The sequence below is a fragment of the Oculina patagonica genome, chromosome 2, assembly GCF_052425735.1.
Source record: "Oculina patagonica isolate OP01 chromosome 2, crgOcupat, whole genome shotgun sequence".
NCBI lineage: Eukaryota > Metazoa > Cnidaria > Anthozoa > Scleractinia > Oculinidae > Oculina > Oculina patagonica.
In genome coordinates, this window is record NC_135759.1 from 4,806,819 (window position 1) to 4,833,867 (window position 27,049).

At 35.4% G+C, this 27,049-nt stretch overlaps 1 protein-coding gene across 1 annotated transcript; it reads right to left on the reverse strand.

The window, feature by feature from the left end:
- Positions 1 to 3,580: 3,580 nt before the first annotated feature.
- Positions 3,581 to 27,040, reverse strand: LOC144642822 (uncharacterized). Its single transcript, XM_078501910.1, has 6 exons — positions 27,017 to 27,040; positions 8,248 to 8,301; positions 6,655 to 6,708; positions 6,486 to 6,539; positions 5,215 to 5,443; positions 3,581 to 4,529 (listed from the first exon to the last, which is right to left on the reverse strand). Exons 2-6 carry the CDS (start codon positions 8,260 to 8,262, stop codon positions 3,904 to 3,906), a joined length of 978 nt encoding a protein of 325 aa, XP_078358036.1. The 5' UTR covers positions 8,263 to 8,301; positions 27,017 to 27,040; the 3' UTR covers positions 3,581 to 3,903.
- Between the last annotated feature and the right edge of the window lie 9 nt (positions 27,041 to 27,049).

Genomic DNA, 27,049 nt, shown 5'->3' on the forward strand with positions numbered 1-27,049 from the left:
ATGACACGCCTGCTATATAACACGCATGCCATGACACGCCTGCCATATAACACGCGTGCCATGACACGCCTGCCATATAACACGCGTACCATAACACGCCTGCCATATAACAGGCATGCCATGACACGCCTGCCATATAACACGCGTGCCATGACACGCCTGCCATATAACACGCGTGCCATGACACGCCTGCCATATAACACGCATGCCATAACACGCCTGCTATATAACACGCGTGCCATGACACGCCTGTCATATAACACGAGTGCCATGACACGCCTGTCATATAACACGCGTGCCATGACACGCCTGCCATTTAACAAGCGTGCCATGACACACCTGGTATATAATACGCGTGCCTTGACAAACCTACCATATAACAAGCGAGCCATGACACGCCTGTCATATAACTCGCGTGCCATGACAGGCCTATCATATAACACGCGTGCCATGACACGCCTGCTATATAACAAGCGTGCCATGACAAACTTGCGATATAACAACCGTGCCATGACACGCCTTATATATAACACGCGTGCCATGACACGCCTGCTATATAACAGGCGTGCCATGACACGCCTGTCATATAACAAGCGTGCCATGAAACGCCCGCTTTACCACACGCGTGCCATGACACGCCTGCCATATAACAAGCGTGCCATAACACACCTTATAAATAACATGCGTGGCATGACACGCCTGCTATATAACACGCGTGCCATGACACGCCTGCGATATAACACGCGTGCCATGACACGCCTGCTTTACCACACGCGTGCCATGACACGCCTGCTATATAACAAGCGTGCCATGACACAGCTTATATATAACATGCGTGCCATGACACGCCTGCTATATAACACGCGTGCCGTGAAACGTCTATCATATAACAAGCGTGCCATGAAACGCCTGCCATAAAACACGCGTGCCATGATACGCCTGCTATATAACACGCGTGCCATGGCACGCCTGTCATATAACAAGCGTGCCATGACACGACTGTCATATAACACGCGTGCCATGACACGCCTGCCATATAACACGCGTACCATGACACGCCTGCTATATAACACGCATGCCATGACACGCCTGCCATATAACACGCGTGCCATGACACGCCTGCCATATAACACGCGTACCATAACACGCCTGCCATATAACACGCATGCCATGACACGCCTGCCATATAACACGCGTGCCATGACACGCCTGCCATATAACACGCATGCCATAACACGCCTGCTATATAACACGCGTGCCATGACACGCCTGTCATATAACACGAGTGCCATGACACGCCTGTCATATAACACGCGTGCCATGACACGCCTGCCATTTAACAAGCGTGCCATGACACGCCTGCTATATAATACGCGTGCCTTGACAAACCTACCATATAACAAGCGAGCCATGACACGCCTGTCATATAACACGCGTGCCATGACAGGCCTATCATATAACACGCGTGCCATGACACGCCTGCTATATAACAAGCGTGCCATGACAAACTTGCGATATAACAACCGTGCCATGACACGCCTTATATATAACACGCGTGCCATGACACGCCTGCTATATAACAGGCGTGCCATGACACGCCTGTCATATAACAAGCGTGCCATGAAACGCCCGCTTTACCACACGCGTGCCATGACACGCCTGCCATATAACAAGCGTGCCATAACACACCTTATAAATAACATGCGTGGCATGACACGCCTGCTATATAACACGCGTGCCATGACACGCCTGCGATATAACACGCGTGCCATGACACGCCTGCTTTACCACACGCCTGTCATATAACAAGCGTGCCATGACACGCCTGCCATATAACAAGCGTGCAATGACACGCCTATCATATAACATGCGTGCCATGACACGCCTGCTATAGAAAACGCGGGGCATGACACGCCTGTCTTATAACAAGCGTGCCATGATACGCCTGTCATACAACAAGCGTGTCATGACACGCCTAAGAAATAACAAGCGTGCCATGACACGCCTGTCATATAACAAGCGTGCCATGACACACCTGATATATAACAAGCGTGCCATGACACACCTGATATATAACAAGCGTGCCATGACACACCTGATATATAACAAGCGTGCCATGAGACACCTGATATATAACAAGCGTGCCATGACACACCTGATATATAACAAGCGTGCCATGACACACCTGATATATAACAAGCGTGCCATGACACACCTGATGTATAACAAGCGTGCCATGACACACCTGATATATAACAAGCGTGCCATGACACGCCTGTCATATAACAAGAGTGCCATGACAGGCCTGCGATATAACACGCGGGACATGACACGCCTGAAATATAACACACGTGCCGTGACACGCCTGCCATATTACAATCGGGCCATGATACACCCGCCATATAAGAAGCGTTCCATAACACGCCTCCACGGCTACTATATAACGCGCGTGACATGACACGCCTGTCATATAACAAGCGTGCCATGAAACGCCTGCTATATAACACGCATGCCATGACACGCCTGCTATATAACACGCGTGCCATGACTCACCTGCCATAAAACACGCTTGCTATGACACGCCTGGCATATAACACGTTGCCATGACACGTCTGCCATATATCACGAGTGCAATGACACGCGTGCCATATTACACGCGTGCCATATACATACAGTTCGTGTTGAGCAAGTAATTTAATGTTTCCAATCATCAGTGATTCGCCAAGGACTGCTTTGTAATGCGCACAGCGGTGCGATTGTTGTTCCAAAATATTTACTTAACCTTTCTTAGAGCAAAAAGCAGTGCGACTATCGACTCCGCTATAATTATTGTATTAACTATACAGATACCATCCTTGGGGACAAAGTATCATAATTATTACATTTTACTCGAAAGATTTAGCTTTAAAACTCGCTTTGTGCAGACGCTCACTTCAAAACCGAAACTGTTGAAAACCGCTTAAAAGTTACGATTGAAACTTACCGATCAAAAAATTACAAAGTTTCCCGAGAAGTGCGCTTTTCCCCTGACTTCGTTTCAAATTTTGTTGTAAAACTATTGTTTGTGTTTTTCAACGTTATCGTTTCGTTTGCGAAAAAAGTCGCCATTCCTTGATCATGTGTATATTGAAGAATCTGGTCACCGTCCCCTACCATCCCTCCCGCCTTTTACCCTGCCCTCCCGCCTTCGCACATTCTACTCTTCAACCTTCCTTCCCCACCCCCTCCCCAGCGCGTCGGTGGTGGTCGAAACATCTTCAGATTTTTTTCGGAAGTCTTCAAAATAAAAAAAAGATATATTGAAAATGACTATCGGAGTGATCGAACGACCTTTGGACATTTTCGATGTCGTAGATCTTGGCTCCTAAGTTGGCATGCGTGAAAATCCCTGTTTTTCGACCGCTATTCAGGGGGGACAAAGATTCTGAGCGCAACCTTGCGTCAAATCGCGGAAGAAAAGAAATATATTTAGACAACCACAGCTGAAACTGTTGTTTGCTTCCAATAATTCAAAAATTGTGCTTTGTTTTAAGGTTGGAGAAGGCTATTATTCCACCGCATGGAAGACGAAGTAAACCAATAAAACGGCATTTATTTTATACAACTACATAGTCTAATTGACACTTACTTCGAACAACCTTGGCATTTAAATCTTAAACTCATATGGATTTAGAACTTTGACCAACTCTGTTTATCGTTACAAAGGTTGGTAGTCCCTTACACCTTGTTTTAATTACAGCATCCTTGCTTGAACTTAAGTTTGTTTCTATCACAGTTACATACTTTGAGCGTTTTAAACTCGTTTTTATATCGTTACATAGTTTGCTTGATACGCCTACACCACGTTTTATATTACATGTAACTTTACAGCGTCTTTGCTTAGCTCTCAACAAAAGTCCATTTCTATCGCACCATCACCCAGATTGGTTTGTTCAGATAACAGTAGCCTGCGATACACTTGGTGCCACGCGCCTTGCTGTCGTCGGAAGTGACGTAGTTGTTTGAGCCGTCAGCACTATCCCACATGTCAAGCCACTTGTCTGTGCCTCTGTGGTCTTCCGAAATCCCAGCGGTTGAATAGAAGTGCAACCCGGATATTGTGGCGAAACCCTGAGTGGGGCTTCTCCTGTTGTTATCTGCAGTGCTGTACTTGTAAAACCCATGCAAGTTCCTTATCAACGTACCAGATTTTCCCATTAAGAACTCGTCGAACTCTTTTTTGTTGTTTTGTGGTGCGCCTGCCTTCCTATTGTAAATAACCCGGATGGTGTTGACGTCAGCAAACCGGAACATGACTTCTTCCCAGTCCCCCATGTCAGGGTGGATATGACTCGCGGCATCTGCGTTCTTAGTTTTGGCGGCCATTGTTGAGAATCCAGTTTTGATGAAGAGGTAGCCTTGGGAGACCTTTGTGGCAACTAGCGTCCAACCTCCACGCTCAGTGTCCATGTCGCAAAAAGCCTGGAACGAGTCATCTGTTGAGCCACCGTTTGGATCGATCCAGTAAAGTCCGCTGCCACGACTCTGACCTGAGGGAATTCACATGAATTAAACAACAAAATTAAAGCGTCTTATGAATAGGTTTTAGTAAAGAAATTGAATCTAAAATGAATAGATAATCTCATTAGCAACATTATAAATAAACTCTAAGGTTGAACAAGCTCATGCGACGGCAAGCTATGTTTTGAAAGCTTCCCACTCTGCCTTCAGAACCAACTACAAATATTAAAACAAAGTTTCACAGCCAATAACAAACTGCAACTATTTTGTAATTTATTTTAGCTCCTTCTCTTTTCTTTTCTGGACAATTATATTGAAACTTAGATGTAAGCTCAATTTTGTTATCGTTTTCGTAAATGTTTTTCGTAAAAAAGTGTAACTATTTTAAGCACCAAGTGTAATTACTCTAAGTATCGTATTGTAAGTAGAGTAATTTAAGTGTTGTATTGTAAGTAGCGCCCTTGTGAAAGCATTGCAATATGCCTTGTAATGTAAGTGATGTAGTTAAGTAACGTAACGGTTGTGAGTAGGACTTCTAACCGTAATGTAATGTAACTTGTTTGTGTCTTGCAATAAAAAAATATAATAAAAAAACATTATAAATAAAATAAGATGTATTTAGCACTAATGTGATAATTGGTGTGTGTTTGAGTGTGACTCCAAAAGGCGCGTGGTCAACTTTCTTAATTCATTGTTGGTCCATTTAAAATTCACCTGCATTTAAAATATCCAGACAGTGACGGCCTGGATTATAAGCCACGTGACCTTTTCTTGCAATGACCAAGGGAAACCATGCGATGCCATCACAGAGTTCCAAGGCTTTCTGGGTAGTATTGTAACGGACGGTGCCAGCAGTATGCAGTGAACAGTTCTCAGCGGTCTCACTAAACTTGATTGCTCCCTGTGGAGATTTTCCGGGTAAACCACGTTCCCCTTTTTGGCCCTGAAAAAAGAAAACAACCATCACATGCCTAAATAAATGACTAGATAAATTATAAACGACAAGGAAGGCTCTGAAAAATAAATGGCAAAACAATTATTTCTTCGAATATGTCGAATTTGTATCGTTTATTTCAGTCTGTTCCTATTAATTCTTGCTCGCCTTTGACAACCTAAAGCCGGGTTTACACGGGCAAATTTCATGTGACAATTTTTTTGTGATGACAAATATAACTTGTTCGTGTAGATGACGCAACAATTATTTGTGAGCAGTTTAAAAATTTTTTGCGCCCGTAAAGACCTTGGACAACAGAGATACGCACAGAGATACGCACGCACAGTGCCCAGTGGGAGATTGGGAGGTTGAGGACCACATATGCTAACGCAATATTTGCCACATTTTATGTAACAAGCAATGTTTCGTATGTGCAAAAACCAAAAAGGCTTGAAACGTGTAACTTCCTATGATTCGTATTGTACAAAGCGTTATTTGGAAAATCACGAAAAATTTCCATGCTTGGATTAAATTCACAGCGCGCACTAGCTCGCGCTCGATGGCGTAATCTTGTTTTTGAACAAGCTTGGTCTAATATTTAAAGTTAAATTTGGTTAAATTCTCCTGTTTCATCATCGTTAAGTAGTCTGCAGAACTTCACTTGGATACTAATAATGAATTTCTTTACCGCACTACCGAAAATGTTGTTCCATAAAGCATTCGCGTACAAACTCTTCGTGTTGCCAAATATGGTATACTTGGCAAAAGTGAATATTCAAACGCTGTGAACGAGCGTTACACGTTTCAACCCCTATGAGTTTCTGATGTGACAACGTTTATTTGTCACATAAAAGCTAACACGTCAGCTTTCAGCAAATATATATTTGTCACATAAAAATTGACCAATTTTTCTCAACTACATCAGCAAATAAAAGTTGTCACGTATAGCATTTGCTCGTATAAACTAGCCTAATAAAGGAAACGTTTTTTGTACTTTATCTTGCAATAACAAGATCTTTGCTTGGAAAATAATAACGAAAGATTCACCAACCGTTGTTCCGTTGATCCCGTCGCTTCCACGAAATCCTTGCTCGCCTTTGACACCCTACACAGAAAGAAAAACATTATTTATTTTTATTATTTTACAAAAGGAACAAGTTTTAGCCTAACCTTGAATACAAGGACTTTTACAATAATAACACACAAAGAGATAATCTAACCTTTATGCCGTTTATTCCGTCATTTCCTGTTAAACCTTGCTCGCTTTTCTCCCCCTGCAATAAAGAAAACAACGAGCATTTAACTCCATCTCCAACAAAGACAAAATTTCAAATTGACAAACAGAAACCGTCGTTCTGTAATGCCGAGTGCCAGCATAACTGACAAAATTTCTCTTTGAAAAAGATCCCAAGTAAACCAGCAGCATTTTCTTTCACAGACCTTTGCTACATCAGTTCACTTACTTTTCTTAAAAGCATCGAGCATTTTGATTGCATTAATATTGAAAGAATAGTTGCATTTTTATAAAACCCTTTCCTACCCCTAAGTACGTATACCTCTTAAGAATATTCTTCTTCCCACGTAATGGACTAAACCTGATTGAACAAACGACCACCCATGAAAAGCGTAAACCGTAAAGGATGCGACCCAAACTGGTTTACTGGGAAATCGGAAAAAATAATCGTCGTCTGTGACAGAATGAACATAATAATAAGACAGGTTGCATAAACCATGCTCTTAAAGCTCTCAAAGGAAGAAATATCTTGATTATAAATAAATAGACTATTTACTAAGCTTACTTATGCTGTCTACCCAGAATCCCATTCGGTCATGTCGTTTATGGTTTATGCTTTTCACAGGGCTCCGTCCGAAGGCAACAAGTATGTAAAAGGGTAGGGATTTCGCGTGTTTAAGTATCGGAAAGGGCGGGGAAACTGTTATGTAGGTATTTTAAACTGCAATTCAATTCAAGGGTATAGCAAAGAGATACACTGTTTTTATCGCATGAATGTGAAACGGGTACCATTTTTTGGAATGCATATACAGTCAACTCTCTCTAAGACGGACACCGTCGGGACCGGCCCCAACTCTCCGTCTTAGAGAGGTGTCCGCCTTATAGAGAGTCGAGGTAACCGGACACCAGAAATTTTGAGATAAAAAGCTTAACGGCTATGCACAACGGATACACGTCTGTTTAAAGTCGCTTACTTTAGCAAAGCCTATAAAGTGGAACAAAAGTAATATTAGAATTCGACTCATTAACTCATTACAAACGGTAATACTGTAAGTATAAAACTACCTCTTTGGTGCCCATGCGCAGAGAAGTAATACGTTATAGCAGATTGTTTTTGGTAAGTTTGGTATTCTTAAGGCGCTGACTTTCTATGATATATGTCGATACCTTGTTTTGAAGTATTATTCACTAAAAAATAACTTTTTGTGCGTGTCCGTTAGCGGTTTCAAAGTGTCCGTTGTCCGTCTTAGAGAGGTGTCCGTCTTACAGAGAGTTTTCTTACGGTAAAATGACTGAAAAACGGCAGGGACCATAACCAGGTGTCCGTCTTATGGAGGTGTCCGTCTTATAGAGGTGTCCGTTAAGAGAGAGTTGACTGTATGAAGGGCTACCTTATCCGGGTCTTTCACACATAAATATTGTTTACTCATTTTTACCATTAAAGCGATATGCTGACCATGATAAAGGGTAAGGGTTTGGAACTCAGGGTGGAGCCTTCAACGGTTCTTATCATTACGTTTAAAAATATTTGCTAAAAACCCAAATGTTATTAAGCAATTATAGCAAGAATTCCACAAACTTTTGCACCGTCCATTCCGTCTTTTCCTTGTAGCCCAGACTCGCCTTTCTCCCCCTAAAACAAACAAAACAATTCAGACTTCATAAAAAGTAACAAATTAAAATTGCCTCCTTTCCTACCAAGAAGGTCTGAAATCCGTTCAATATAAGTTTTAAAAGAGTATCGTGCAGTGTTAGCTGTGTCACAATAGACCAGGAGAAAGACAGCAATTATACTAGGAATGAACGTTTATTCGTTTGTCTCACGATAGAATCGCTTTGAGATGTTGATCGCGACGTTTCGACTGCAATACTGCTAGTCTTCATCAGGCGATGAAGTCGATTGTTTACGTGTCGCTATTTATGCACGTTGGTTCGCTTTCATTGGTGCATTTCGATCCTCATTATTATTCACAGCGAACCAGCGTGCATAAATAGCAGTATTGCAGTTGAAACGTCGCGATAAACATCTGAAAGCGATTCAATCGTAAAACGAACGAATAAACGTTCATTCCTATCATACACCACGATGTACACATCTTTAATGAGCAATTATACTGTTTACTATACTATCAAAAACTCTTCTGTTAATAGAGGTAAAGTTTGACATATTTTTGGGAAGCTTTCTCTCTTTTTTTGCTTTGCAACTAAGCCAACCCGGGGGGGGGGGGGGTACTCCCTATAATGGCCTATACGGGCAGGCTCCGCCCGAAAGGGGTACCTTTTTCAGGCTCCAGGTATATAAAAGGGTAGGGATTTCACAAATTTAGGTATATGAAAGGGTAGGGAAATCTTCCATAATGATATTTTAAAAGGCCTTTACATTAAATATTTCGAGCAGACGCAACTTTTGGATGTATCGTCTTAATTTATTAAGCGCTACATAAAAATGACAAGAAAACTCCCGTTTTAGGTAAATGTGAGTAGTATAGGAGTTGGGGGTACGAAATCATTTTTGCAAAAATGATCTTGAACTCCCCAACTCCTATACTACTCCCAGTGCTGGATCCAAAATGGAAATCAAATATCAGATCCCAGTGCTGGATCCAAAACTGAACAAAATCTGGATCCAAAATGGAAATCAAAATCTGGATCCAAAACTGAACAAAATCTGGATCCAAAAATGGAATCAAAAATGGATCCAAAACTGAACAAAATATGGATTCAAAAATGGAAACAAAACTGAAATCAAAACTGAAAATCAAGCCTTAAAACAATCACTAACTCAACCCTTTAATCTGAATGAAAAAACTTCTTATACTCTTTTTAAAATATGGAAAATCAGGTATATACCCCGCTGAGTTGTCTCATTATTAATATTTAAACACCTTGAACATCTGCCCTATGTTTAGTATGTCAACCAATCATAACTTTCATTTTTTAGTCAAAATTGTTTCTTAAATGTATTATTTTTTCAAATTGGTTTCAAAGTTGGTTTTAGATTTGGTTATCAAAAAAATTCTTATACTTTTTCAAAATTTTTATAGTGCGTTTATATATGTTGTAGATCCTTCATTGGTATCCAACTATTAAAATCATCATTATATCCTTTCCACTTCACTAAAGCTTGTTTCTTCTTATAATCCCTCCGAATGACTTTATCAATTCTGAATAGGATTTCGATGTAAAATGCATACAAGTGACAAATTGTATAATGTTGAAATTGTTAAAATAAATAACGGGAAATTTTCCTTTGTAACTCAAAAGAATTCACAGGGAAGAATTATCAATGTCATTCTAAAACTAAACACTGATGATATAATAGATGGAATAGATGCAAATGTTATTTTAAGAAATGGAAATAAAACACTTTGTATTGGAATATTGGAATATTAAAATGAAAATTATTGTTTGATATTATAATGTCCGTATGCATAACTGGTTATACCATCGTCAAGTATATATCTTTTGTCATCAAAACAACTGAGTGATACTTTATTGATTTCATAGCTTCCTAGTTGATGATTTTGACTTCTGATGGTTTTCATAGTATGATGCATTTGTTTGTTATTAAAGAGTGTGTCTTTGTAATTCTCATGTGTCATATCTTTTTTAATGACGTTTTTCTTAATTCCTTTTGCGGTTCGTTCTTCTTTATAATTGTCTTTTACATATGAATACATTTTAGATCTCAAACCAACGAATTCGCATATAGGCACTCCTGCGGCTTCATCTTTGAATTTACCGATAACCTTCTTATTGGTTTTATTATAAAACTGGGAGCTTTCAGGATAGTCACTGTTGTCGAATTTATGCTTATCATTCCAAAAATCTTTGTATACATCTTCAGCTCTAATTTCATAGCATAAAGAGTCAGTGTCTGTAAATAAAAGTTTGGCTTTATCTCCATACTTCTTTTTAATGTAGTTGTAATGAAAATCATACATTAGTGTTTTGCTTAGATCTAGAATACACATTCCTAAATATGCCGGTCTGTTTAGAGTAAGTGTTTCTTTTATCTTATGTATAGCTACGAGGTTTTCATTGAATATTTTACTACTAACGTATGTTGGTTTGGAAGTCATCTTCAGCAGTTTGTTTTCATTAGTCACTAATCGGACATCAACACGTTTGCGCAAATTTTCACAAGTCTTGCCGTAAATGCTATTATTCATAAGCTTAAAAAAGTCTTTTTCGAAAGCATTGTTAGCATATTTACGTTTTTCGGTATTAAAATCGATGTATTGTTTTAACCATGGAGATTGATTGAATTCAAGCACTCTGTAAACTTTTGTTAGCTTTAATCCAAGATCTAAATACAATTGAAGGTTTCTATAATGTAGTACATACTTTTCTCTGTTGTTTAAAGTTGGAATCAACTTATGAACTAATCCTGTTGATATATTGTATTTTTCAGCAATGGTTTTGCAATAATCTGATAGCATGTCTTTGGTTACTTTAACTTTTTCTGCTCCCAATGGATAGTCATTATGAAGGTTATGTAGTTCATTAGGATACTCTAGATCAACTTCTAAAATTAAACCCTTATTAGAATCTTCTTTGTACTTAGCTAAGTTTGTTTCATCTATCTGTTTTTGTGTTAACCATCTAAATCCACCTGTTGGTAAATATTGACTCATAGCCCAACCATAGAGATTATTAGCATCAAGATACATGATATACTTTGAGGCTGAATTTTCATCATATTCTTTCATATATTTATTGTTTGCTTTACCATATCGATTGGCTATATAACTAATACCTCCTCTCATTCCTTTTTCAATGAATTGGTACATATCAATGTCTGTCATAAGCTCTAGTTTGATATCTGTCATTTTAAGCATTGAATCCCAAGACAAGCTGGGACTGCTAAAATAATGGCATGGATCTAGCTTATAATACTTAAGACAGGTCTTGCGGAAGCTTTCAAATACATCAGCAAGTAAAAGTACATCGCTTTTAAGATATAAATTGTGATATTCACCCATATTTTTGATCTTAAACGTTTTCCACACATTTTTAGCATGCTTATAGTCATCATCTGATATATGCTCATCATTTAATATACTGTAAAAGTCTTCTTTTTTGGGTAGTTTTTCATTAAATTTGTCAAAGCTATCCATGTAGTCATACGGATATATTCCTTTTCTTGACATCAGATTGAGTTGCTTACTCTTGAATATTTCAGAAGTATATTTTAGGGATTCCTTAGGTAGATTACTAACCAGCTTCTCAAGACTTGAACTCATAAACTGAAAACTATCTAGAAAGGTTAAATGATTACCGAGCATGAAGGCCATATATTTTTCTATATTATTTGGTATAGCATTGATATTCATTTCTTTAATTTCTCCCTTTTTATTTTTGTATGTATGATTTTTTACAATTTTTCCTATCTCTTGCATTATGAAATGGCTGTCATAACCTCTTAAGTTGTGAAAAATTACTGGAATTTTTATTTTATCGGGTTCTATTCTTAATTTCAGATTGCATTCTGTATGAGCACTCCCTCTGTATTTGCTAGTAATATGACAATGGTCTCTCACTCGAATATCTTCATCTATGTATTTTATATCACAGATATGACATGCTTCTGCTTTTTGAAATTCATTTTCATCATCTTTAGTCATCTTTAATGGTTTCTTGAAGTATTTTTTCATTGTATTTTTACAATATTTAACTTCTTCTAGCATCTTTTCCATGAATTTGTAAACAGCTTTTTCTCCTCTATATATTTGTATCGGTTTGGAATATTTATCATTATAGCAACAAACAACCTTATAACCATATCCACAGTCAGTATGCTTTTGATAGGCTTCAGTATATGATTTATCATTATTTTGCTTACAGCCGGATATCTTTTCTGTTATAGCTTCAAAATCGGCATAAATGACAAATGGCACTTGTTGCTGTTTATGGAAGTTGTTGAATTTTAGTATGTTGTTATCCTTATCAGGCATTTTTACTGCTTGTACTCCATTTATTTGAATACAATTATCTTTGTGATTATTTAATACTTTTTCAGAACTGAAGCATTGTAAACAGTGCATACAGAAGTGCTTCCTCTCTTTGTGTTTAGTTTGGTTATACATGAATTTATTAAAATCTTTTATTAGAACATAATGCTTGTTTTCATTTTCAGTTATCAATAATAAATTCATCTGATTGTCATACTTTTCTTTTGATATATAGATGGGATATGGTTGTTTGTTTTCATAACCGAAAACATTAATATTAATCTCATTTTGCTTCTCAATTTTATTGTACTGTTTTATTGTTACTGGAAATTCAATTTTAGAGTAATCTAATCTCTCGATGTATGCCTTATCAGATTTTTTAATTCGTTGAGGATATTTATCTTGAGGATTTATGTATCTGATATGACACCACCGAAAGCATTCATTATCTTCATTTTTCATGTTTATTAATCCTTTAGCACTGTTTCTAAGTTCTGGTGGTAGCTGAATATAAGATTCGCCTTTCATTGGTTCATATTTAACTAAATTTATATAATGACCATCAACTGATTCAATAGTCCATCCTGAGCCTTCAGATATCCATTGAGCTACGAAATTTAATATCTGTTGTTTAGATGCTTGTAGTGATTCAACGATTTCCAGATTATTAATTATGGTCTGTGCTTTACTGTTGAAATAAGCGGTTTTATATATTACACTATCCCCAGACATTTTAGTGAATTTCACCTTGAGCGTTTCAATGAACTTAACACCTTTCATTGCTGATAGCTCTTTTATTATGTGATTTTCTACAGCTTTTCTTGTGTTTTAAAGCTGTAATAACGGGTCTTTATTATTTTTTATACCAATTTCAAAAGACTTTGTGTAGCCTTTCATAGCTTTAGCAACTTCCTCTATCTTAGTCCTTGGTAATGGAATTGGTTTTTGTTTTATAGTCCTAGGCATTGGTATAGGCTTGTAATCATCCCTAAATTCAGGAGGTGGTTGAATGATATTTTCCTCATAATCCTGCACCCTCTGTTTTACACTCTTACGAGGAGTTGGGATTGGTTGCCTAGGTTTGTAAACTCTTGGTTGGTTTGCTTTTAGTGATAATATCATTTTTATAAGATCGGTTTTCGATAGCTTAGCTAGATCTGATTCGTTCATATTATTAGATGAGATATTTTTATTTTCCATTTTTTTTAATTTATAGTATAACCAATTCTTTAAGTGTCTTATAGTAAAATCATTTTTTTTGATTTCAGATTTTTAAATAACTAGATATATTTGTATATTTAGTCATTGTAAAAGTGCATGAAGTGTTAATTATATATATCATTCTTCATCGATTATTTCAAACCGATCATCCTCTCGTAGACCAGCTAATATACTATTTGTGATGTGTTTTTTAGTTTTCATATGCATCCATTTAGATGCTAGATTGCTATCGTAATCGCAAACGTCGCATCTCCACTGTTTATTAAGCATGTATTTGGTTTTTGAATTTCGAATAGCTTTTATCCGATCATCGTCATTATCGTATTTGCATTTCCCAGCCATTTTCTCTTTATTTTATATTATAAAATATTTCTTTATATCAGTTTATAGTAATTCTTATTTTTAAATAACCAGATATAATTATATATTTGGTTACCGATAGTACAAGTAACAATAACAGCTATTAATATGCTGTGCAATCAGCCTCTCAAAGGCCTTCCTCAATATAAGATACATAATTATTCTTTATATCAATAATAGTTCTAAATTCAGTCTATTTTCATCAAAACAACTGCGATATGATTATTATTCTGAAATATGAAAATCAAGTATGGTATCCCACAGGTAGTGACATGATTAATATTTAAAATGCTTTTTGAAAACCTTTGAGAAGATTCTAACAATTAAAAAAAGAGATGGGGATTTTCCCCAGTTGTTAAGTTGTATGATTTCCCTCAGTTTTTTATAGTGCGTTTAAGTGATAATTATTTTCTTTATTAATATATATAGAATGAGTGATATAACATTAAATATCAAACACCTACAAGAAGCTGATCAAAGCTCGAATGATATAGCCTTCATTAATAAAATGTATTGTATTCAGAGCATCCTTAAAACAAATATTTGTATTATTAAAATGCTATCTTCAGACCTTAACAGCAGATCTGAAATATCAAATGAAGACAAAAATCATGTACGTTTAGAGTGTATACCTAAAAACCAGAAACGACGACGGGGGAGACCTCGTAAGGATCAGCATTAAATACATATTTATTCAGTTTACGGTTTTAGTCATAAGTTATAAATGATTAATGACTAAAAAGATGGTTTCACAATGTTTACATTTGAAGGCATTCTCGGAAATTATTAGGGGGTTTTTCGATGGCGTGATTTTTCGGCTTACGCGTCAGCAGGTTTTTTTGATCAATGGCGTGATTTTTCGGCTGACGCGTCAGCAGGTTTTTTTGATCAATGGCGTGATTTTTCGGCTGACGCGTCAGCAGGTTTTTTGGTCAATGGCGTGATTTTTCGGCTTACGCGTCAGCAGGTATTTTAATCTGGTGTGATTTCTATTGACCAATCATATTTCAACAAGTAAAAAGTTTTTTATATATAAACTTTTTGAGTAAAATTTACTCAAAAAGTTTACTCAAAAAGTTTACTCAAAAAGTTTACTCTAAAATTTACTGCCAAAACAGCTGTGCCGTGAAGTTATGTGTGTTATATATATAATGGTTTGTAATTCTGAAATCCACGATGAATTAAAAATTTTAAAAGAAACTATATGCCCTTTATGCGATCAACTATTGATAGAAGGTAACAAGGATGCTGAGCCATGCTGTAGTAAGCAGGATATGTCAAATCAAAACGGTATAAATGTTTGTATTAATTGCGGTTTGGTTCATGGTTCTATTTATTACAATGAGTATTTCGATTTTTACGAGAACATACACAAGATATGGCGTAAAAGCATCTATCATCGTAAATACCACATTGAGGCTGTTTTAAACGATTTATGTATTAAAAATGGAGTTCAATTGTCTCATAATCATCGCGATAAGATTTACAAAGTGTTTCATGAGATCGATACTATTCTTCCATCTATAAATAAAAGAAGAAAGAGGATGATCTCAACGAAATATATTATAAGACAGCTGTTTAAAATGCTCGGTATACCATACAATTTCATCTGTGTTACTGAATCAAAAAAAACGCTTGAATTTTATAATCGATATTGGGCAAATATTTTAGAATTGAAAAATGCAGAGATATTGCGCCTTATAAAGTAAAAATTTTATCATATTTTACCATATACTTATCTATAATCGGGCTGTTATCACTTATGTAGTCATCGGTGTTTTTCATCGTTATTAGGATATTGGATAGGTCGAATTCACCCGTTCGCAAAATAAATTTTAGTGTGTTAAGTATATGCATATAGGATTGTGATGCATATAAACAATTTTGAATTTTTAAATCGAGATTTTGATGATGCATCCAGCCTTGTATTAAAAGCGCTATTGTACTAATTGCAACCAAACTAATACCTCCTGTAGCAATACTTGATGCAAGGGAGCCGGATGCAAAGATAATAGACAAAGAGTTGCCCAGTAATTTCAGTCTTTTCAAGCGCTTTACGGCATGCTTGTAAGCCCAGCATTTTTTATGATAGGCGCTGTAATAGGCTTTTAATTCTGTGACTTGGTCCTCATTTAACTTGGCTGAAATATGGTTCCATTCGAATATATTTTTGCGTTGTTTCGGCATATATATTATATGCTTAGACTATGTTTTTTTCTTTCGATTTTCTTTTTTTCATTGAGTTGATTAATTTCCTGATATTTTGAATCAATCGATCAATACTTTTCAGTATCTCAGTTATCAATTCAGCAGTTTTCATATAATAGTGAGCTAGATAATTTATTCGAAGAATACAGCCTTTGTTTTATCTAAAAATTGGATTTTATGATAATCTCTACCATTTATCGGATATGCAGTTTTACTAAAAGCGATTCTTTGTACATAGTAATCTGAACTGATTTTAATGTTGGATGTATTGATATTAAACCCAGACAATGTTTGATCAATACTCATAGCATTATTGCAAACAGCGATTCTAAATTGATTTCCTATTTTAGTATAAAAGAGATTCAAATATTTATCAAAATATGTTCCTCTTATTTGCTCTGTATATGAATCTAGATCATAATCGATGAATAGCTTATTATGCTCCACTTTAACCCACGGAAAACTAAAACTATCACCCTCGATAAATTCAATTTTAATCCTTTTATTATCACTGGGCTTATAGTCATATTTAAATGCCATATATATAGTCCAGTCATTGGATTCAGTGATATTTTCATTTAAATTAATTTCGAAACCACTCATAAAGCCGTTTTTTGGATTAAAATCTTCTAACAATTTTGTGGGATTAAAGACAAGACCATTATTTAATCCCTGAATTACCGCTCCGTTTGCATCTGACATGATGAATTCAGATGGATTCGTTAGATCATAAAAATACTCGAAAATTTTATGGTAATAGCTGATGTTTCTTTTCTTATCCATTTTTAATTCAAGATCAGACTTTAAATTGTCCCGAAAATTTTTTAACTGTTCAAAATTAACAGCTTGGTCATTAGTAGTAGCTGGTTTAATACCATAAATAGCCTTTGTTTTCATATCAATCGATGCATTGAAAGCTATTCTATCATTTTCAACATAATATAGCTGATCGTATATCCTAGGATCAACGTTACTCTGATAACCTTTTATTCCATAAATCACGATATATGTTTGCAGTTTTGGTACATACGAGTGTCCTGACTTCATTTTTAAAACGATATCGACATAGAGATAGTTGTTGTTATGTTGTTGATACTTATGAACTTGAGCTATTGTTCGACTATAACCGTTATAAACTCGTGTAGTTACTTTATTAACAGTATCAATCAATGACACAACACTGATATCAACACTATTCTCATCTATTTCAACTGGAAAATAGAGTTCAAATGTCATTGTATAATAATTAATTGGTATAGGGTACATGTTGATACCTAATCTGCTTGAGTAGTAATTTTTCGAACTATCGAGAAGTAATTTTGTATCTATTACCTTTTTATTGATTTGATGAACAGGATTTGGATGATGAATTAAATCTCCAAGCTCGATATCATTCTCTTCACTAAGTTGATTATCACTGTCAATCATTATATTATTGAAAACGTTTCCTTTATCAATAGAGGTAATATGTGAACTGTCAACATACAATTTATTTACACCATCGGTTCCATATATTGGTTTGCTTAGATTTGTTATGCGATTATCGTTCATATGGAGATTCGCCTGCATCATGTTACTACCGTGAATATTGAGCCTATTTTGTATGCTCTGAGCTAAGCCATTACCAACAGCCTTCGTTAAAAAAGTACTGTCGGCATATATTTTGGAAGCCTTGCTCTGAAGGGTATTAGTTAAAATAGCACCTGTTTTCTTCGTTAGAAAAGTATTGTCGGCATATGTTTTATCAGCTTTAAGCGCGTCTCTGGAGTCAATATATTCTTTATTCATCACATTTGACATATTACTATATCCTGAATCGAATTTCGGGACGTTTATTATGCTGTTAAAAGTTTGTTCGTTATTGGTACTAAGATCGGCTTTATCAGTGAGTTTGTTGTTTAGTTCTGTTTTGACTTTATTGTCTTCTAATTTTACATATTCAACATTCGGTATTGATAAGTCGTTATACAACCCATCATAGTAAGCTTCAGTGTTCTGAAGTGAAAGTCCAACACAATCAAAATGGGTTTCATCACTGTTTTTTTTCATTAAAAATTGGTTGACATATCTCTTGTTAACAGCACTACTCAAGTCTTTTGCATATGTATCAAGATCAGCATCAAATGCTACGTCATCTTGAGTCTTTAACCCAAATATTTTCTTTTTATCCATGTCATAATCACCTGATTCTGTTAGTTTGAACCCAACCCCAGCTGGTCCTTCTTTTCCAACACTTCCAGTTATTGCATTCGCAGTATGATTGCCGTCAAAAAATCCCATATGTAATTATGTTATATATTTTCAAAATAGTTCTTGATGAATTTTTCATTGTGATTGGTGTTTGTCATTGATAATGGTTTCAAGATGTCAAAATATCCTTTTTTGAATACAAGTGCTTGGTGTAAAAAATAAAGACAATAATAACCACATAAAACAGACTTGAGGTCTTGATATTGAGAATTATTAAAAAGAATATTGGTGATACCATCTCTCTTTGCTCTCATTTCAAATTCTTGGGGGTAATGCATTCCGAAACTGTCGAAATACCATAATGTTTTGTCATTTTTACCTTTTATACAACAAGTCCAATGAGTTCCAGCATTATTCAAATCATCTAAATTGATAACACATGGACTATGTTTTTTAGGCATATGTTGGTTTCTGCTATATATGCCGGTAATATCAATTTTTAAATAATCACACCAATTAATCAAATCTCTATCGCTCAAAGCTTTATTAATGAATTTTGGTTTATTTACAATCTCAATCCAATTATTGGAATGGTTGTTTGGGTTACTTTTTTCTTCATGGTTCTTTTTTTTATTCCTGAACCTTTCTGATCCCCAGACCAAGTACCAATGAAAGGGGGGCTTTTGTACTGGGCATAATCGTGGATATTAAATGGTCTGTTACGCAATCCTTGTCCTTGGCTTTTTATTGAAGGTGGATACGGTCTATTTTGAAGACCCATACCCGATTGTATCATTGGTTTAATATGAGAAATTTGTGTTTTTGAAATTTTTATATCAACACCTTTATTGAGGGTTTTCGATTTTTTGATCTTATTGATCTGTGTTTTTGTCAGAAACATTTTGTCGCTTCCAGACAACTCATTAGACGACAATCTCAGTGTTATTGGAGATTTGTTCATGATGGCTTTTGTGAGCTTCAATTTCTGGTTTCTGCTGAGTGATACAGTGTATGGTTTGTATTCAGTCATATATATTAACGTTACATAAAATACATTTGATTAACGAATCAAGCTTTGAGGAGAACTTTACCATTGACGATATCAACACCAAGCTCTTCTTCATGGAGAATGAGAGCATAAAGACTGTAATTTGCATTTGGAATCCCAGATAGTTTATAACTGAACTGGATTTTGGTCGATCCACTTTTGATTTCTTCTTCTTGGTTTCTCAGATCAAAATAGATGAGCCCATATAACTCTTGAAATGATTTCAGTGTTATTGTTGGAGAACTGTAATAAGCATTAAAATCTTTTTGATATTCCATCAATGTCCTGTATGCTTGTACGATCTCTGTATCTGGTTTCAGTTCTTCGTTTGGATAAAAAATACCGTTGCTTAGTTCAAGCCTTGCATTTGAAAATGTTCGGTTATTCGCGATGTTATATGTATTAAATAGAAACGGATTCTGTGTTTGATCATTCATTTTTGCATCATTAAGAGCCCATATAAAAACATGCCTCGGTTTTCGAATTGAAGAAGTAATCCTAAATGTACCTTGACGTTGTCTTGTTGACGAAGAAGTCTCTATCCTTTCTTTGAGATATGACCATGTATGGGGCTTTAGATATGTTTGAAGAAAAATCTGCTCACCCTCAGCATTAAATATCATTTTCGGAACCCATAAAACAAGCCTAGTGACAATAAACCTGCCAGGATCACCTCCAGCACGAAATATCACATTGTTATCAGTTTCAAGATTGACATCAATGGTTACTTTACCATTGGGTGCTATTTCTGTCTCAAAAGAGTTGAAAAAACCATATCTGTTTAATGGTAGTATGATGTTATTTTCAACAGCTTGCGTGAGTAATGCTTTTCTTTTTGCGAAACTCTCATTGTAGTTTACATTATCTCCATCAACGAAATTTCTTACTTCATAAGCATTACCAGCGTTGTTTGCACCGTGTTGTACTGCTCTCATTGTATATTTTTGAATCACAGCTCCGACGGCTGTATCAGGGTAATTAAACATGCTTGGTCCGACTGTTTCAGTGTAACTTGATGATAATTCAGTCAGATTTTTCACATTGATAGCATGATTAACCCCTGGTGCATCGAGAGCATTAACTCCGCTTAATTCAACCTTCAACTGATTGATAAGTGAATAACCGGAATTGACGGTTGCAACCCGATCAGCTACATTATAACCAGTGTTATCCATCTTTGTGATTTTAAAATCGACAGAAAGGTATGAATTATACAAGTCAAAAGGATGAGTTTCACTGCTACTGTCAATGACGAAACGGTATCCACTCTTCTTTTGAGATTGATTGTTTGCAGGTAATGTTATTGGATTTTGTAATTCAAATGAGACATATTCATATCGTTTGCAATATTTCGAACTTCTGAAAGACATTATATAATAATGGTTTACATTATTTTACATGTTGGTTAATTTGTCGAATTCCAGACTGAGAATATCATTCCTCAATTGTTCTTCCGTCTTTTTCGTTCTTTCTGGTTGGAATTTTTTGTTTTCAGGATGTGATTGTAATAAGCTGACGATCATATCTCCCTTATTTTCTGATTCACTGTATTTTTTCAGTTTTTCTGTTTCTTTCTTGGTTGCTTTATTCAGTCTATTTTTGATGATGTTGCCAGTTTTATGTGCAACATGTTGTACTCCTTTTTTACCGGCTTTTTTTGCCAAATCTTTGGTGGTTTTACTTGTCAATGATTTTTTTGCAGTGGAAATCAAACTGTTCATAATACCACCTCCTTTTTGGTGATCATCAACTGGGTCACCGGTTTCAATGTCGATGTAGTATGACATACCGGTATTCATATCTCTCACTTTTCTGATTCTGCTCATATACGAATACGATATATAATATCACACTTCTTTCAACAGCAAAGTCAAGTTAATTGGTATATTATTGAGATGGATAGGGTTGTTCAATCCATCAGTGATATATATCCTCAATTCTTTGATGATGTTGGTATTGATTTTGTTGAAAAGGGGTCGAGGTATTGTTTCTTTTATTTCAAATGGATAAGATATCTGCAAATTGGCAACACTGAAACGATAAAGTACATCACCTTGCATCCCTGAAACAAGCGAGTCACTCAGAAGATTACAATGAATGAAAATGTTATCAACATTTCTAGTTATGTTTGGAGCATTGGATCCGTATTTTGTTGATGTGATGATTTCTTTATTGAAACCAATCAGTTTTGAGAAATCACCTTCTCTGAGATCCAATTGATATTTTTCTTCCAATTCAATATACACCTTCAATAATGATGATGAAAATTCAAGTGAGATACCTTTCCCCTTATCGTTTAAATCACCATTCACTTCGAGTATTTGTGAAATATAAGCATTAATGTCTGTATAACTATAATTTCCATCACGGAAAACAATTTCAACCCAATTCGCTCCAGAATCCTTGCTGTATTTTATTTTGTTATTTCCATACTTTGAAGACACATTGAACCAGCTATAAGTCATTTCAGCACTGTAAAGAGCCAAATAATATGTTTTATTCCTGTCTAGGACTATTTCAGGCACATGATTGATGGTGAAATCATGAGACATTGAATCTCTTATTCCATCATTGCTATCCAAAAACATCGGGATTTCCATTATATCATTAGATTACATTAATTGAGTCCTGACAAATTTATCGTATTGTGTTTTAGCTATCACACCTTGTTTGAGTAAATAATCAATGATCTGCCACATTTCATTTCTGAGAGCAATACTTGTATTACCAGCCCTTTTGCTTCCAGTCAACAAAGTCAATCTTTTCATCAAATCGTTTGGGTCTGAGTATATGATTGCACCTCCAATCAGTTTTGATTTCCCTGATGATCTGTGTTTTGGGATGTTTGATAACATATTGAGATTATTGAATATTTTGATTGCTTTTGATGAATACTTTTTCTTCGGATTAAACCTCTTTGTGATGAGATCAACGAGTGATTTGTCAGCAATATCTTCATAAACCATTTTGCCATCTTTCACGGCTTCGATGACCATTTCATTGATTAATCTTGGCATATTTATGAGTAAACCACCATACTGTCCATTGTTTATCTTGTAAGCATTCCGCTTCGGCTGTTTGTAAGACCTGATACCTTCACCTGTTTTTTCCCTCAAATTGATTCCTTTTATAATAGTGCGATATTTACTCAATATCTCTTGATCTTTCCTTGCGTTATTTTTAATAATCAGATTTGAAGATCGTCTTTTTCCAGTAAGATGAGATATTGCTGATCTAACTTCTTTTTCATCTGGAATATCATTCAAATCAGGATCAAATCCATATTTTCTTATGATGGTTTTTTCACCTTGGTTAAAGATATGTTCTTCAACGACTTCTTTTTTTGGGACTTCTTCATCTTCATCTTCTTCTTCATCTTCTTCAGGTAATATGTCTAAAGGTTCAAATTTTGATGGTAAATCACTTAACCAACTTTGAACCCCACTTTGTGAACCAGATGATGACATTGTTTCATTCAACATATCAACAGCTGTAATTAATTTTTCTTGTTTTTCATTCAAGTTTTCAATTAATTTGTCTTGTTTTTTATCGATGGTTTCTTTCACCTCTTTCTGAGATGTTATAACGGGTTTGAATAATTCCTTGCTTTCAAATTGTCTTGATTGTTTTTCATCCAGTGTGTCTTTTATTTGTTTTCTGATTTGTCTTTTCAAAAGATTATTCTCATAATGCTTCTTCTGATTCTCTCTGAATTTTTCGATATCCATATATAATAGTTTAGATAAATGACAAAATTAATATATCAATTGACATAAATGCTGGAAGACAGATATTTTAATGTACACAATATATATATTGATGAAGATTCCAAACTATGACAACATCAAAAAAGAAGCCCAAAAACGAAGCTTAAATAACTTCTTGAATGAAGAATTCAGAATGCTCATTTGCGGTCAAAGCAATTGTGGTAAAACAAACCTTCTGATGCACATATTGAGAAAACCGCTCGTGTTTTATGACAAGATAATATTTTATACTCCGAATAGACATCAAGACAAAATAAAAGATCTCGAATCATTGATGGATGACATATCAAAAAAGGTTGGTTATGATGTGTTAGAGATTAAGACTGCTGATGAAATAATGGATACTGAAGAATATCCCAACAATAACAGAAAAATAGTGGTCTTCGATGATTTGATAAATTGTTGTGACAAAATTCAATCCAAAATAGCGAATCATTTCACTGATGGAAGACATCATAATATAACTCCCATTTATTTGAGTCAAAGTTACTATGATGTGCCTCAGAAAATAAGACTGAACAGTTCACATATGTTATTATATCCACCAGCCACAAAAAACCATTCCAATCTGATCGGCAAAGAAAACAGAATAGATCCCAATTTATTTGACAAACTGATGCCCTTCGAATTTTTGTTCATTGATAAAGAAAAGAGAAGCTGTAAAAAAAATTTTGATGAAATTGTATAATCAATATATATAATGGTCAAATCGTATTGTGTAAAACAGAAAAAACAGACAGAATGCGTACCAGAAAGTGAAAAATATGTTCAAACCAAAAATGGGCGACTTATGATGAAATGCATTTGCTCTGAATGTAAAAGCGTTAAAACCCGTTTTGTAAGCAATAAAAAAAAGACACAAGGTCGGGGAGTTGGTCAAACCATCAACAAAAAGATCGGCGATAAGATTCCGGGGTTTCAACAAGCTCAAGACGTAGCATCTTTCATCATGGGCGCTACCGGAGGTGATAAAAAATTGTTTGATAAATACTGGAGTGGTGAAATTGCTAAAGGGGCTTTTAACAATAAAAATGGATTATTTTCAAAAAAGTTCTGGACATCCCCAAGTGAGCATCAAGATCCTTCATGCTCTGCTACTATTTGGGATAAAAAATCTAAAAAATGGCGAAACACATACTGTGATTAATATCTAATCAATATATATATAATGGTTAAATCATATTGTGTAAAACAGAAGAAACAGACTGAGTGTATACCAGAGTCTGAACAATTTGTAATGGCTAAAAATGGACGTTTAATGCTTAAATGTAAATGTGTTGAATGTGGAATCACTAAAACTAAATTTGTCAAAAGTCAAAGTGGTGGAGCTCTTGCTCGTTATAAAGGACCATCTACAACTGATAAAATAGCATACATGGCTTCAAATTTTGTTACCCCAGCACCAAGTTTTGGTGCTATGGCTAGACTTTTAGCTGGGCAAGCTTTCAAAGGAGTGAAAGACAATGTTGATTACTACAGAAAGGGAAAAGGTATCGATATCCATAAAGCTATTCTGAAAGTAGCACCCAAAAAGGGTTTTGTTATTCCATGGCATAAATAAACCGGACCTGGAAATCCTATTGAAAAACAGGTAAAATGGGATCCAAAAACAGGTAAAATACTAAAAATATATGAGCAACCAACTGGCAAAACAGACGCTGTTAGCATGCAACATGATGTAGATTATTCTGTATGTGCTGACAAACCATCAAAAGATCAGGTTAAATGCAAAAACGAAGCTGATAAAAAGATGGTAAAAGCCCTTGATGCTATCCCATGGAAGGACAGACAATGGGGTCATGCTATTGCTCGTAATACCATTGCAACCAAGGCTAAAATAGGTATGGGTGTTAAAAAGCCAAAAAACGGAAAACGGCGTTGAGTAAAAATGATTGGTCTCAACAATTAGCCGATGAGTTACATAAACCAATCAGACGAAAATTTAAAACTAGAAGAGTAATATCAAATGGAATTGACGACATATGGTCTGCTGATTTAGTTTTTATGGATAAACTTTCAAAATGGAATAAAGGTTATAAATATCTATTGACTATAATTGACGTATTCAGTAAATTCGCTTGGGCTATACAATTGAAAGATAAGAAAGGTGCATCAATAACTAGCGCTTTCAACAATATTATCATTAATGACAAGCGTAAACCTGAATATCTCTGGGTCGATAAGGGATCTGAATTTTATAACAAAACATTCAAGGAATGGCTAAAGCAGAATGATATCAAGATGTATTCCACTTTTAATGAAGGTAAAGCTGTTGTTATTGAGAGATTTAATAGGACTTTAAAAACCAAAATGTACAAACAGTTTACTATTCAAGGTAATACACAGTATCTTGAAATACTTCCAAAAATAGTAAAAGAATATAATAATACAAAACATAGCTCTATCAAAATGACACCCACAAAAGCTTCAAAGAAAAAGAATGAAGGAACTGTTTACTTTAACCTATACGGTGATATGGAGCCATTATCAGCTAAACCAAAATTTAAGGTTGGTGACAAGGTCCGAATATCTAAGTATAAACGAATTGTTTTCGATAAGGGTTATACACCGAATTGGAGTGAAGAAATGTTCGTAATTACTAAGATCCAACATACTAATCCCATTACATACAAATTGAAAGATCTCAATAATGAAGACATACAAGGAAGCTTTTATGAACCTGAACTGTTAAAAGCAAAACAGGATGTATTCAGAATTGATAAAGTCATTCGGAGGGATTATAAGAAGAAACAAGCTTTAGTGAAGTGGAAAGGATATAATGATGATTTTAATAGTTGGATACCAATGAAGGATCTACAACATATATAAACGCACTATAAAAATTTTGAAAAAGTATAAGAATTTTTTTGATAACCAAATCTAAATCCAACTTTGAAACCAATTTGAAAAAATAATACATTTAAGAAACAATTTTGACTAAAAAATGAAAGTTATGATTGGTTGACATACTAAACATAGGGCAGATGTTCAAGGTGTTTAAATATTAATAATGAGACAACTCAGCGGGGTATATACCTGATTTTCCATATTTTAAAAAGAGTATAAGAAGTTTTTTCATTCAGATTAAAGGGTTGAGTTAGTGATTGTTTTAAGGCTTGATTTTCAGTTTTGATTTCAGTTTTGTTTCCATTTTTGAATCCATATTTTGTTCAGTTTTGGATCCATTTTTGATTCCATTTTTGGATCCAGATTTTGTTCAGTTTTGGATCCAGATTTTGATTTCCATTTTGGATCCAGATTTTGTTCAGTTTTGGATCCAGCACTGGGATCTGATATTTGATTTCCATTTTGGATCCAGCACTGGGAGTAGTATAGGAGTTGGGGAGTTCAAGATCATTTTTGCAAAAATGATTTCGTACCCCCAACTCCTATACTACTAATGTGATGTCGTGTAGGTATATGAAAGGGGTGCCTTTTTGCAATAAAAGGTATACAAAAGGGGTACCTTTTCTATCAAAATGGTATATAAAAGGGTAAGGGGTTGGATCTTCGGGCGGAGCCGCCCCGTACAAAACTTTTTCGAGTACCCCCCGCCCGGGTAAGCCAATAATTGCAAAAGATATCTATAGTTGCACCAACCCTGACTCCCCTTCTACCATCACGTCCGTCACG